The following is a 14,102-nucleotide window of genomic DNA, read 5'->3' on the forward strand; positions in this document are numbered from 1 at the left end:
GATCTATTGAGAACCATAATCATTTTATGCAACTAAATTATCCATAACTTCCAAAATATAAGCGGCAACCTCTATATCAGTTTGACTCGGTGAGTTGTAACCTCTAATCCATCGAAAGGCTTTCTTTGACTGTTGATCTGATGCAGTCCTGAGGATGCGGAACAGTTTCTCATAAATTTGGTTATCTTTGAGCAGGTCCTCATACCAGCTCTCCAATTCCCGGAACCGGGCATCACTTGATTCGCCCTTTGATCCGCCGCCATTCTCGTTGGGCTCTGGTTCACGGCTCTCGACGACCACCTTTTTCTCGACGAGGTCCTTTGCGGAGAGCTGTGCAGTGGAAGGGGCGGCGGCCAAAGGCGGATTGTCAGAGTGTGCGCGTTCCAGATGGTCTCTCAGCTTCCATTTACGGGAGAAGCCGTTGCCAGGCACAGCATGCTCGCAGCCTTCCATCGAGCACAAAAAGGGCAAATGGCCGCGGCCGTGTAGTCCGTGCGCTTCGCGCTCGTGGCGTAGACGGCCAGCAGTGGATGAGAATCGAGCTTCTTCGCAAGTCTTTACCTTGCAGCGGTACGGCTTGAGATGAGAGTCGACATAGGTGCTGCAAAAGTTAAAAGTCATTAGGTAACGAATGAAAAAGCTGCACCCTGAAGCAACATGTTCCTCACTCGTAAATGCACTTGAGCGGCACCGGTTCGTGATAGCAGCCCGGTTGGCCCTCCCAGGGGCAGTGGAACAGGCCATCGGATCCAGGAACGGCGTTCTCATAGAGAGTCGATTCTCTTGCAGACTCAGTATCACTGCCTTGGCCGCGCGAGGCATCGGCATCCAGTATTGGCGTGGATCCCATTGTTGGTAACAATTCAGCGTAATGATCAGGCCATGAATAAGAGGATTTCCTCATTGTGGTGTTGATAACTTTTCTCTGCTTTTTACTCGCCCCTGGCGGATGCGATATGCCACTGTCAAGGCTGCCATAGGACGAGTAGGACGACGAACATGGCGTGGACGACGAACATGGCGTGGACGACGAACATGGCGTGGACGACGAACATGGCGTGGACGACGAACATGGCGTGGACGACGAACATGGCGTGGACGACGAACATGGCGTGGACAAAGCCAAGTATTCGTCGTTCCAGTCCTGGTTTGAATGTGAAGGGTGTGGGGGATGAAATGCATCGCGGCTCGTGGCATCTACAGTCATGTCGAGATTGTAGTCAGCCCCGACAATTGGGATTGGTGCCGAGCTGGCATCAAACTCTCCTACGAGAGCGGGGTCTATTTCGTCCATCGTTTCAGCAGACCGATCGCGATTTCGCTGGGTGAATGTACTCATTGTAGTTGGACCTCGTTTCGTGTTAGACTGGGACCTGTCCTCGTCGCAAGGTTGTTGTTCCTAGGGGCCTTGAAAAGGGATGCGGGGTTGGTGCCTAATATTAGTCAGTCATGTATTTATAGACCAAGTATACATAGTTGCCAGCTATGGCGGACGATGATATAAATTAGCTTAAATACATTTCTAGCCCTGCTCAAGTCGTCGCTCACGATGACTCTGTCGTACAGTCCCGGGCAGGAAGTCTACATGCTTCTATGCCCTTCTGTGCGCTGAGTCGCCTCCTTTTCACGCTCTCTTCCGTCTCCGAGCCGCGCTCTCGCAGTCTTGCCTGAAAGGCTCCTCTAAACTCGGCGGCCTGACAAAGATGTGCCGAGCGTCCATCGCGCCACGTCTCCGCAGCTGCTCAGCCCCGTCAACGTCAATCTCTAGTATGACTATGAGTCCCTTTTAGCCGTCTTCTCTGCGACTGTGGCGATGCTGGTGCCCGTAGTAATGGGCCGTTATATAGAGTGTGCTCTATGAATGCGGCGCGGGAGATGAGTGCTTCAAATTCAGGCTGGCTGATGTAGAAAATAATCGACGCCTTCCTCTTCGCCCACGCGCAAAAGTCTAGTGGTATGCGAACGCAGTCTTGGTGAAGCGGTTGGGGTATGACTGAAAGAGCATGTCGATGAGGGTGCCTTTACCTAGCGAGCAAGACACTCGACCGAACAAGACCAGCGCTATAGTAAACGCCTCGGCAAGTTGACTGATAGTTGCCTTGAGGCAATACACAGAGAATGAAATATAAAATTGGTAAATTTGTTCTGAAGCGAATACTAGCTAGCTTAATGTCATGAGATTAGTGTATTCGACCGAGAGCAGTGACGCCTCTGCTACATGGAGTTGCTTGAAGCATGGGAGTCCTGAACGTATATAGGGTGTAATTCACATCAATCAAGGTGCGGGTCCACATTTTTACGACGACAGTTGGACAGGAGTCGGGGTCTCAGTATACAATAATTTGCAAGTTGGTATGCATCCAATTGGCAATTGCGGCTCAGAGTCGGTGTTGATATGTTTTACATCTTTCTCGATAGAGGCACTTGTCGTGTTTCAAGTAACTTGGGTTGAGAAATGATTAGAGGTATTCATCATCACTGCATTAAAGAAGGAGCACATCCACCTGTCTGTTTGTTCAAGCAAACTACCCCAAGGTAAAGGTACCTTAGTTTGTATTGAGGAGCCCGCCCCAGTATTGCCGCCTAAAAAAAGCGCTACAAGGAGTCGAGTTTAGTGTTTGGCGCAGGGGCTCTCGGGTCTTTTTGTTTGGGGATTTCGGCTTAGTCCAGCCAATCAACGTTGTCGCTCTGCTGACATAGCTGACATGGCGTCTGCGCCATGTCCAAGTGCCAAGTGCCACGACACCTTCAATAACCTATTCAAGACGTCCGAACACCCGCCGCCCATCACTCACTTCTTTTATCCCAGCCTGCCTCTTCCTCCCTTTACGATCTCGATTCATCTCACGGGCTGGGAGTTTTCTTCTGCTTTTTTTGCTGTCTCATTCTTGTACCTTTATCGCCCTTCCAGACTTTGCTAGCTTCTCCCGTCACACATCGGCCAAGACCGATCTCCCCTCTGCGACGGGCCGTGCCCCTGCAAACCTCGCCTCACCGTCAACGTGCTCACCCACTCGCATGGGGATCACTCACGTGTACACTCAGGGACTTCTACTCAATGCGGTAGATTTTACAACGTTCCCCTTTAATCCCATCTTCCGCCTCGCTGCTAGACAGCAATCGCTTCAATGAAGGCCACAGCGCTTCTCGGCCTCGTCGGCCTCGCTGCCCTCTCGACTGCGCATGTCACTCGCGACTATGACAACAACGACTACTACGTTCTTGAACTAGATCAAGGCATTCAGCCTGATCACGTCGCCGACCGTCTGGGCCTCCGACACGAAGGCCCTTTAGGCGACCTCGATCACCACTACATCTTCCGGTCCCCTAAATACGACCACGATGTTGTCAAGCGACAGCTTCTCGACCGACGAAGACGGAAACGCGATGGCTCACAAGACATCATCGACACTGTTCGCCTCGCCAGAAAGCAGCACCCGCGCACCATGTTGCAGAAGCGCATTCCTCCGCCGCCCCTGCTCGGCCCTCGTGCCGAAGCACAGCCCAATGCCGCCGCCCTCACCAAGCAAAATAGCGTCATGAAGCTTCTCTCCATCAACGATCCTACGTTTCCTGGTCAATGGCACCTCTTCAATCCTGTCCAAATAGGCCATGATGTCAACGTCACTGGCGTCTGGGTCCAAGGCATCACTGGCAAGAATGCCACCGTCGCCATTGTCGACGACGGTCTCGACATGCACAGCCTGGATCTCATGGATAATTATTTTGCCGCCGGGTCCTGGGATTTCAATAATGACGACCCCGAGCCGGCGCCAAGGCTACCCGAAGACGGCCACGGAACCCGGTGCGCTGGTGAGGTCGCCGCCGTGAAGAACGACGTCTGCGGTGTTGGTGTCGCTTACGACGCCAAGGTTGCCGGTATCCGCATTCTTAGCAAGCCCATCAGCGACATGGACGAAGCCGAGGCCATGATTTACGAATATCAAAAGAATCAAATTTATTCTTGCTCCTGGGGCCCTCCCGATGACGGCCGCTCCATGGAGGCCCCGGGCATTCTCATTCGCCGCGCAATGGTAAAAGGTATTCAAAAAGGCCGTGGTGGTCTCGGAACAATCTATGTCTTCGCCTCTGGCAACGGCGCCGCTGCTGAAGATAACTGCAATTTTGACGGCTACACCAACTCCATCTACAGCATCACTATCGGCGCCGTCGACCGCGCAGGCAACCACCCATACTACTCGGAGCATTGCTCCGCCCAGCTTGTCGTTACTTACAGCAGCGGGAGCGGCGACTCTATTCACACCACCGATGTTGGCACCAACCAGTGCACGACCGCCCACGGAGGCACTTCTGCCGCCGCCCCTTTGGCTGCGGGTATCTTTGCACTGGTTATGCAAGTGCGGCCGGATTTGACTTGGAGAGATCTTCAATATCTCGCCCTTGAAACAGCCATCAAGGTAGACGACCCCAATGCCGACTGGCAAAATACCACCATTGGCAAGCATTTTTCCCACACCTTTGGCTATGGCAAGATTGACAGCTACGGTATCGTTGAACGGGCCAAGACCTGGGAACTGGTCAAACCACAGGCCTGGTTCTTCTCACCTTGGATCCACGTCAAGACGAATATCCCTCAAGGCGATGTTGGTCTTACCTCGACCTTTGAGGTTACCGAAGAGATGCTCAAGAAAGCCAACCTTGCTCGCTTAGAGCACGTCACCGTCACCATGAATATCGACCACACCCGTCGCGGTGATCTCAGCGTGGATCTCATTAGCCCTAATAAAGTCGTCAGCCACATTGCCACCACCCGGAAACTTGACAGCCATGGCGCTGGCTATGTTGATTGGACGTTTATGAGTGTTGCTCACTGGGGCGAAACGGGTGTCGGAAATTGGGCCATTGTTGTCAGGGACAGCACCGTCAACGATTACATAGGCAACTTTGTCGACTGGCACCTCAAGCTCTGGGGCGAGTCCATTGACGCCGACAAGGCCACACTCCTCCCTCTTCCCACCGAGGATGACGACGTGGATCACGATGAGATCGAGACCATCACCGTGCCCGCCAGCACCACGTCCATCTCGGTGGCAACAGGCGTGCCCACGCACACCGACGAGCCGGGCGACGACCACCCCGACCGGCCCACCAAGCCCGCTGGCGAGCCGTCGCCCTCACCCACGACCACGACGCCGTCCAGCACGCCCGTGGACCAGGAGCCCTCTCCGAGCAACACGGCCTCCAACTGGGTCTCGTGGCTGCCGTGGTTTGGCTCCAAACAGGCGACGATATGGATCTACGGCGCCGCCGGCCTCATTTGCGCCTTTGGTATCGGTCTCGCCATCTTCTTCTACATTGCCCGCCGTCGCCGTCTTCGCAACGACTCGCGCGACAATTACGAGTTTGAGCTCCTCGACGAGGAAGAAGGCCGTGATGGCGGCCGCGATGGCCAGGGCGTGGAAAAGGGCCTCGTCTCGGGCAAATCAGGCCGTCGCACCCGCGGTGGCGAGCTCTACGACGCCTTTGCCGACGGCAGCTCCGAGGACGAGACGGATGATGATGACGACGAGTACGACGCCTATAGGGACCGCTCCGCCGAGCGCCTCGCCGGTGTGGAGACTCTTCCAGAGGATGAAGAAGAAGAAGAAGAGCAGCATGTTATTGGTGATGAAAGTGACGACGAGGACGGGCTAGATGAAAAGACTGCTCAGGAACGCCCTCTGACAAAATAAGCCAAGTTTTTGCATGACCTTGTCTTTTTTTTTCTTTTACCTTGGATGTTTCATAGGGTTGCGGTTGCTTTATATGTATATTCTCATTACTCTATATCGTCATTGTTTTTTTTCTTCTTTTGCATCACTCGTTTTTCTGCTTCAGAAATCATTGAAATGGTGTCCAACGGGAATAATAAAAGAGAGTGAGCTGGGAAAATGGAATAGTCAAACAGCCACACACATTTAACGTCTGTCACAGCAAAGCAGGTTACACTTTTTTTTTTTTACAACATATTGAACAATTTTCTTGACTTTATCTGACATGCTCGAATTAAAAAGAGTCGATAGTAGGGGAAAATTTTTGCTCGTTTTTCCTAGTAAATCGCCTGATCATAGTTGCAAAAAAAAAAGGTTACAAAATAAAAAGTGCTTGGCTGTTGAAAGCACGGCAGTGTACGTACGCTATATATACAAGTCGAGACCACGAAAATCTATGCATCACGCTGCCACGACACCCTCCTTGTCCATTTCCTTTATATACGCCTCCCAGGTATCAATCACAGCTCCGTAAAACGCGACGTGGGCATCGGCGAGCCCAGCGAGCTGGCTCTTCATCTCGATGCGCTTGATGCGCTCAAAGTCGGCCGTCTCGCGAACGACCTCGTCGTCAAAGAGATCGCTGGTGCGACGCGCATTTTCCACCTCGTGCGTCAGCTCCTCAACGCGCAACTCGAGCTTGCGGGTGCGCTCGCGGCGGGCCTGCTCGTGGTCGACGCCGCGGACGTCCTCGAGCTTGGCGCGGAAGAAACCGCCGGGGCCCGAGGCGGCGTGGCCAGTGTGAAGCTGGTCGCGCTCAGTCGTCGACTTGTTGAGGTACTCAGTGAGCTGCTCAAAGTCGAGCTGCTTCTGCTCGCGCGCGCGGAGCAAGTTCTTGAGAGCAAATGAGTAGGCCTGGAGGTCGCGGAGGGAGCCGAGGTAGTCCTGGTCAGTGACGTCCTTGAGCGTGCGCAGGTTGGCGGCCGTGTCCTCGATGGAGATGGCAAAGGCGTGCGCGGCGGGCTCCACGCCGGGTTCCAGCGTGATGAGTTTCTGGAACTGCTCGGCCAGGTCGCGCATGTCGGCCTCGAGGTCCGACTCGCGGCGGACCACGCGGGCGACGACTTTTTCAATGTGGTTGAGGTCCTCGTCGAGCTTGTCGCTGCGGTCCTTGACCTCAATGAAGCGCTTGTCGGGTCGGTGCACCTTGGTGAAGGCGTTGATAAAAGTGTCGGCAAAGTTGTCAAAGACGCCGCTGGAGCCGTTGGGGTCGCTGTGGATGCTGGACCGCGTCGTCTTGCTGCGCACCGTGGCGTTCCAGTCAGGACTCTCAAGAAAGCTGTGCAGAATGGGTGCGCGCCGCAGCACCGGGTGCAGCGAAAGCCGAACGAGGAACCGCTGCAGCGAATGCGCACGGCGCGACGTAAAGTCGCTCCCAAACCGGTCCCCACGGACGTACTCCATGCGCTGCTTGTCAGGAAGCGGCGGCACCGCGGTGGCCGGAAAGTCGCGCATGAGCTGCTTCGAGAGGAATACAAAGTCGGTGAATCGTCTTCTGACATTGGTGTCTTCTCGCTGAAACGAGGGAAAGGTGGACTGTGACGACATGGTACGTTAGCATCTTCAGAGGCCGCCAAGCAAACTTCGTCAAGCCCCAACATACATGAGTCGTAATCAGGTAGGACACAAAGGCATCCTTGCTGCCGTCATTCTCCTTGAGGGGTGTTCCGACCGTACAGTCGAGTATGTGGCTGTCGCCCGCCGCGTCGTGAGGCAGGCCGACCTTGCCAGTCGACGGTGCGGCACCGCCTTCCGCGTCGCTCGTTTGCGGTGGCAGCCTGGCGGCGGCGGCGCCTTCGGGGTGCTCGCTCCACGAGACACTCGAGAAATTATCCTGCTCGCGTTCCGGGTCCGTAGAAGCCATGCTGGGCAGCAGTCTGTGTGGTGTGTGCGTGGGAGACCAGGTGTAGCTTTCGGCGCGAGCCGGACGAGGCGGAGTCGAGGATGTCACGGCACAGCTCGGATAGCGAAGCTGCGGGCGTGGTGGGACGCGGGGCAAACAACGACTGCGACTGTGGAATGGCAGCGCGGTAAATACTTCGACTCTGATCGAGTTAAAGGGAAGATGGCCGTCGCTCTGGATGGACTGTTCCAAACGTCGAAAGTCAAGACTTCAATGTGGGGGATGTACAGCGGAAGGTCGCGGCCTGTGCTCCTGCCCAGCACTGTTGCCTCCTACAGAAGCGCCTGAAGCAGCGCCGCGAATAGCACAAGCGCGATTACGTCATCTAGCAAGCCACACAGGCAACACCATGCTCTAGTGGTAAAAATGCAATGTTCTTATTACACTCCTCAATTGAAAAATGCAGGTTCTATTTGCTATTCCAGTGGTGTCGAGATCTGTCTATTTGCGCTGTCCCCAAATGCCACTCCAATTCCGTGTCTGATTTGTGGTAGTGTTACAGGCCATCTGATTTCCTGATAATGCCATAAAGGTCGTACATATGAAAGTAAGACAAGTCGTTGAATTACAATAAATGAATGGGGCGGTCTTTCGGTATGCCAAGAATAGTGCATCGTCAGGGACCTTTGCCGTTTATTTCTTTTCGCTAGTCTCGCTGGGGGGAGCGGTCTTGACCTCTCCGCTGACAGCTTGAGCCTGGTCCTGCTCTTGCTCGGCATCAACCATCTCACCAGCTTGCTTCGGAGCGGCGCCGGCCTCCTGGGCAATTTGCTCGCGCTCCTCCTTTTCGTCAATGTCCTCGGTGTCGCGAGGCGTGGCCATGCCGGTGCTCTGGCTCTCTTCGTTTTGCTCATTCTCGTCCTCAATCAGATCCTGCTGCTCGCGAATAACCTCAAGACGCTGCTTGTTGGTCGCGGCGCCCTCAGCGTTGTGAACTTCGAGCTCAATCTCGTGGTACAGCTCTTCGGGGATCGAGGAAAGGACACCAATGAGCGCATCAATCTGGTTGCCCCCTTCACCAGAGCCCTGGCCGTACATGTAGGCGTTGCTCAACACCAGTAGCGTGGAAGGAACGCGCTCCTTGAGGCGCAGGTCTAGCCAAGTCTGCAGGTCCTCACGCATACGAGCGGGCGAGACGCTGTGGGTGCGGATGCCACGGGCAGCGCATGCCATCTGCAGTTCAGCGACAGTCAGGCTGTCAACACCCTCAAAACTAATGGCACGATCATCTCTCTTAATCTGCTTCATGCGGTGGCGAATCTGGTAGCGAAGCATCATGTCGGTACCGAAAGTGTTGAGCATCATGTAGCGGCACATGGACACGAGCTGGGGGCGCGACAGGTTGTCGAGGGTGAGATCGTCGCGGAAAACCTGGCAAACTTTGATGACGTCTTCGTTGGTGGGAGCCTCACCAGTGGATCGGACCTTGCGGAAGAAGTTGGCGAATTCTTCCTTTTGCGCCGTGGCTGCTGTGAGAGGGAGTCCAGTCTCCTTTAGCGTCTGGCGCAGGAAAGTGCTGACTTCTTTTCTTGTGCTTCGGAGGACGGTGGCCTTGGCCTCCTTGGACTTTGGCCCCTCGAATGTGCTGGGCAGCATGTTGGGGAATAGCTTGAGAGCGAGCGGCAATAGCGCTTCACCAAGCGGCACAATAATAAAGACGGAGAACGGCACTAAACGGCCCAGGTCCTTGACAGTTCGCTGAAGCTGTCTATGCTCTCTGCGGGTCAGCTCGTAGCCCGCTGCCATCTTCAGGGCCAGTCTCCAGCTAATTTTGATTTCAGCTGCCAGCAGCTTACTACCATCCCAGTAGTGACGAGCCTCTTTCTTGACTTTTTGCCACAAGGTGAGCTTCTTTTCTTCCTTTTCCTTCTTGAGCACCTCTTTCTGGTGCGCGTGCTCGTCGGACTTGGCAATCAGCTCTTCCATCTTGGCTTCGTCTTTCGTGAGAGCACCGTCGGTCGCAGCCTTTTCCTTGCTATCAGTCTTTGCGGATGAAGTCGCCTCTTTGGCGAGAGGCTTCTTGGCCTGCTCGGCATTGAAGCCAGGAGGCGGGCCAGCCGAGGCATCGGATCGGTGATGTTCGGTACTAATGTGGCGGGCGGGCACAAGCAAAGCAAGAGCGGGGATTTGCGATTGGCGCAGAATATGTCGGGAAAGAAGTGCAGATTGAATATTGCGGGAAATTTGACGCGCTGCAGTGGGTTAGCCGGCGCGATGCCGAAGGGGGCAGAGAGGTTATAAAAACTTACAAGCAACCCCTAGGTTGCCGCGGGTGGCCAAACGAGCCGCCCTTGACGAGGCGCTCATGGTGACCGATCGAGTAGTATGATAGAAATGGGTTTAAAAACAACGCTCGGTACGTTTATACGGACATGCAAGTGTTGGGGGCGATGAATGGCGATGAGATTGTGGAAAAGATGAAAACTCGTCGCAACGGATGCCAGTCTTCGATCAGGGCCTAGTGAGATTTGACTGACACGACCGCCCTGGGCGACGGAGCTAGCAGCCGGTTCCTCCGTGCCAGTTACATGCCGTTATTCTTGTTGAGTGGCAGCCACAACTCGGGACCGAGATCACGTGTATAGTCACGTGAGCTGCCCTCAATCTGTCGTCAGGACTCGACAGGACGATAACCAAAGTATGGAGGTATTGCTAGGGAATTATATCATGATAGGTGAGATGATGAGCCCGTAAGAAAAACCAAGCATGGATGCTTGTTGGCATTCTGAAGTGAGCACTCGTATTGAAAGGCTATGTGCATAGCTCAGCGCGACCCGAGGTCGGATTGGCAATTGCATGATGAATTGCAAAATTATTATAAATTTATAAGCGACGTTCCGAAATATATGGTAGGAGTTGCGGTTTTTCGCGGTGAGACAGCGGGAGCAAGTGGCTGGCTGAAAAGTCGCCGCTCTATCTAAGTATTCGGTCGCTACTGATTTAACGTAGAACTTGAGGCTTGTAAATAACCGATATTGTACGGAGTATTTAGTACTTTTCTACTTTCTATCAAGTACTTTCTCTCCTTCCTTACCTACATATCTCCCGCATTCTCTTGTCTGCTTATCGTTCCCATCATTTCTCAGTTGCCTCCTTTTGGCCACGGCTCGGGAGGAACACGTTGCAATGCTCAACAGAACCGGCTCGGCTGGTCGGGGTTGAGACGTCGATCACTCTCGATAATTGAAGGAGTGGATATCATTGCCATCTTCCGTGGTCAACTTGCTACGATTGATCGAATATGCGGTGTAAAATGAGATTTTGTCCCATCTTGCTGCGTCGACTCAGCCCAACGAGCCCCGAATTTTGCAACGTACGATTTGAATCTTGTCACATAGCCTTTACTTAATTGGGAACACCCATGTAAGGTCCCCATATAATTTTGCAGGGGATCATACATGGATCAGAAAAAGCCTGTATTGTGTCTGTATTGTGTGTTGCTCTTTGATGTGTGCCTCTCAGGCCGCCGCGTTGCCTCTGACTCTGCCTCTGGCTGCCAATTGATGCCTCGAGCCGTGATGCTGCTGCTGCCGCCGCCGTCGTGAGGCTGCTGCTGCCGCCGTCGTGAGGCTGCTGCTGCCGCCGCCGTGAGGCTGCTGCTGCCGCCCCTGCTGCTGCCGCCCCTGCCCCTGCCTCTGGCTGCCGATTATGCCTCGATCCGCCGCCGCCGCCGCCGCCGCCGTCGCCGCGTTAGCTGCCTCTGCTGGAAGCCCTGGAGCCTCGCGCTGAGGGAGGCTATCGCGTAATTCGTCTCGTTATGTTGATGTTGATGTTGATGGGAGATTTGTTGTTGTTGATGGAAGGAATAGGGGCACGCGATAGGTGTTTTGGTGGCCCTGATGAGTTCTGGTCTCTGATTGGTCAAAAAAATACTAGCGTCACGCTAATGCAGCGCTAGCCACTAGCGTAACGCTAGACTATAATAGGTATAGCGCTACGTGACGAGATTCAAATTGGACGTTGCAAAATTCGGGGCTCCAGCCCAACCTCGCCATTCCCACATATGCAATGCATGTCCTGCAAATTCGAAGCCACAAATTGGTGCAGAGGAAACCGTTGCCGAAGCGAGAGTAAAAAAATATCATACCTGATCGTGACAAGTATCAATTGTCAGTAGTCTTATGACACTGCAACTTGTCTTTCCTGCCCAGTCTCCATGGAGCTACAGTTGTTACCAGTATTAGGCTTGCCAGCATCGGCTTTGCTACAATGAAGTGGCCGGCATTGGATTTGCCGGCCAGACGGAATTGAGGGTCAAGAGGACTCGAATTGAAAAAGCAATTACGTCTAGGCTGATGTCACCAATACGGTGGCAGGATTGGGTCAGCCTGCAGATACTAGAATCCTGGGTACAGGGAGTCGTGCAGCGATCAGCGCACCGCTGTGCATACACGCTACATGTACGGCTGTTCTGTATCAATAACTGTACGTAGTACTGAGTACTTCGTTTTTCAGCTCGCTACTTGACGACAAATCCGCAAATAAATGTCTCGCGGCAATGGACATTTCTATAAGGATTTGTATGCGAGTTGTATGACATGTCTGACACCTGCATCAAGCAGCCCAGAGCCTAGGGGAAGGCTTCGGTCGCGGGGTATAAGAGACGGGTGAGTCCACCCCAGATATGTTGAGTAAAGACATCTCACATCCATCCTTTACCAATTACTTGCCGATAAATTGAATCAAGATGCGCGTTCCCCTCCGCCGTGCTTCTAGAATGACGTCGACAGAGGTTCGCGTCAGTGCCGACAACGAGTGGACGCCGCTCAAGTCCGTCATCGTCGGCCGGGCAGAGCACTCGTGCTATCCCAGCGAGCCACGACACCTGACCAGCGCGTATGTACCGCGCGAGTTTCTGGACCGCTTCCGGCCGTACCACCCCTTCTCGGCGGAGGTTGTGGAAAGGGCGCAGCAGGAGCTAGACACCTTTGCCGAGGTGCTGCGACAGCACGGCGTGACCGTGTACCGGCCAGACGAGGTGGACTGGCTCAAGCACGGCGGGTACACGGGCGCGATGCCGCGCGACCGGCTGCTGACGGTGGGCAACATGCTCATCGAGTCCATCCCCGCATGGGGCTGCCGGCAGCGCGAGGTCGAGCTGGCGTACAGCACCATCCTCAGCGGCCTACAGCACCCCGAGGGGGCGAGCTGGCGCGTGTTTCGGCAGCCGGTGCTTCACGGGCACGACACCATCTACGACGGCAAGGAGGAGGAAACGTTTGACCCCCAGCACGACTGGGCCATTAGCAACAACCGGCCGGCCTTTGACGCGGCCGACTTTATGCGCTTCGGCAAGCACATTGTCGGGCAAATCAGCCACGTTACCAACCAGAAGGGCATCGACTACCTGCGCGCAGTGCTGCCCGAGGGCTACACGGTCGAGCTCATCAAGCCAACTTACGGGAGCGTGGTGCACATTGACACGACTCTTCTGGCACTGCGCAAGGGTTTGCTCGTGTACAACCCGAGCCACATTGGCGAAGAGGCGCTGCGCGGGCTCAAGGCGTTTGAGGGATGGGAGCTGCACGCCTACCCATACACGCCGCCGGTTATCGGCCCGCCCACTGGCGGCCCGGATCAGCCGATAGCATCGCGCTGGCTGGCGCTCAACGTGCTGAGCCTGGACGAGAAGACTGTTTTCGTCGAGGCCAAATCGGTCGAGTTTGCGCAGTGGATCAAGGAAAAGTTTGACATCAACTCCATCATGCTGCCGTTTCAGCACGTGAATAGCATTGGTGGTTCGTTTCACTGCGCGACGGTTGACTTGGTGCGAGAATAAGCGTGCGTGGAAGATTGGCGTATGGTTTGCAGATGGTTCGTTGAGCTTGTTAAAAGGGGAGGTGCTCGAGTCCTCGGCCTTGTCATGTGTTGTTTGTTCGAAGTCGTGCGACGCAAGGCAGCACCAGGGAGTATGATATGCTTGCTGCGCCTAGCAGACAGAATGTTATTGCCAAGGTAGCCGAAATAAAAGCTCAGGTTGATTTGAAGCAGAGACGCTCGGTTGTTCGGGTGAGAGGAGCTGCATGTTCCATGTGACACGTTAATAATCCGGGCACACGAGCGCAAGATGCTCCGACGTGTGGGTGAGCTGGCTGGGTAAGGGTTGCGGCAGGAATGCATTTGATTGCAATAAGGAGAGCGGCATATCGAAAAAACTAAACGAGGTGAAGGCCTCAAAAGGAAGAACAAGGTGGGGGTTTAATATATAGCAATGCGGTCGTCGTCATTGCTTATTATCCGTCGCCGACTTTGATAGTAATATCGCGGTCTGGCAGTGCGGTATTCTGGTACGATTACGGTCGGCAGTACGGCGTCCTCCCCACAGCCAGCCAGGGCGCGCTAGAGCGGCGTCGGCGTGGTCCAAGGACGGCGTGATTTCTGGTCATGATGGGTGAGATGGTGGGGTACTTGACACAAAGTCGCTCTCT

General features: G+C 54.4%; 5 protein-coding genes across 5 annotated transcripts; 2 read left to right on the forward strand and 3 right to left on the reverse strand.

Moving 5' to 3' along the window:
- Nucleotides 1–24: 24 nt before the first annotated feature.
- BBA_09697 (C2H2 transcription factor) lies at nt 25–850 on the reverse strand (the record flags this gene model as incomplete). The annotated part of the gene is made up of 2 exons (XM_008604794.1): nt 25–601; nt 669–850. 2 exons carry the CDS (start codon nt 848–850, stop codon nt 25–27), a joined length of 759 nt encoding a protein of 252 aa, XP_008603016.1.
- A 2,278-nt stretch (nt 851–3,128) lies between these two features.
- BBA_09698 (subtilase-like protein) lies at nt 3,129–5,693 on the forward strand (the record flags this gene model as incomplete). The annotated part of the gene is made up of 1 exon (XM_008604795.1): nt 3,129–5,693. One exon carries the CDS (start codon nt 3,129–3,131, stop codon nt 5,691–5,693), a length of 2,565 nt encoding a protein of 854 aa, XP_008603017.1.
- A 480-nt stretch (nt 5,694–6,173) lies between these two features.
- On the reverse strand, nt 6,174–7,635 carry BBA_09699 (PX domain-containing protein; the record flags this gene model as incomplete). The annotated part of the gene is made up of 2 exons (XM_008604796.1): nt 6,174–7,307; nt 7,375–7,635. 2 exons carry the CDS (start codon nt 7,633–7,635, stop codon nt 6,174–6,176), a joined length of 1,395 nt encoding a protein of 464 aa, XP_008603018.1.
- Nucleotides 7,636–8,307: 672 nt separating this feature from the next.
- On the reverse strand, nt 8,308–9,981 carry BBA_09700 (MRS7 family protein; the record flags this gene model as incomplete). Its single annotated transcript, XM_008604797.1, has 2 exons — nt 8,308–9,866; nt 9,924–9,981. The coding sequence occupies 2 exons, from the start codon at nt 9,979–9,981 to the stop codon at nt 8,308–8,310; spliced, it is 1,617 nt and encodes a 538-aa protein (XP_008603019.1).
- A 2,380-nt stretch (nt 9,982–12,361) lies between these two features.
- BBA_09701 (Amidinotransferase family protein) lies at nt 12,362–13,453 on the forward strand (the record flags this gene model as incomplete). Its single annotated transcript, XM_008604798.1, has 1 exon — nt 12,362–13,453. The coding sequence occupies one exon, from the start codon at nt 12,362–12,364 to the stop codon at nt 13,451–13,453; it is 1,092 nt and encodes a 363-aa protein (XP_008603020.1).
- Nucleotides 13,454–14,102: the final 649 nt, after the last annotated feature.

This window comes from Beauveria bassiana, assembly GCF_000280675.1.
Source record: "Beauveria bassiana ARSEF 2860 unplaced genomic scaffold BBA_S00063, whole genome shotgun sequence".
Lineage (NCBI taxonomy): Eukaryota > Fungi > Ascomycota > Sordariomycetes > Hypocreales > Cordycipitaceae > Beauveria > Beauveria bassiana.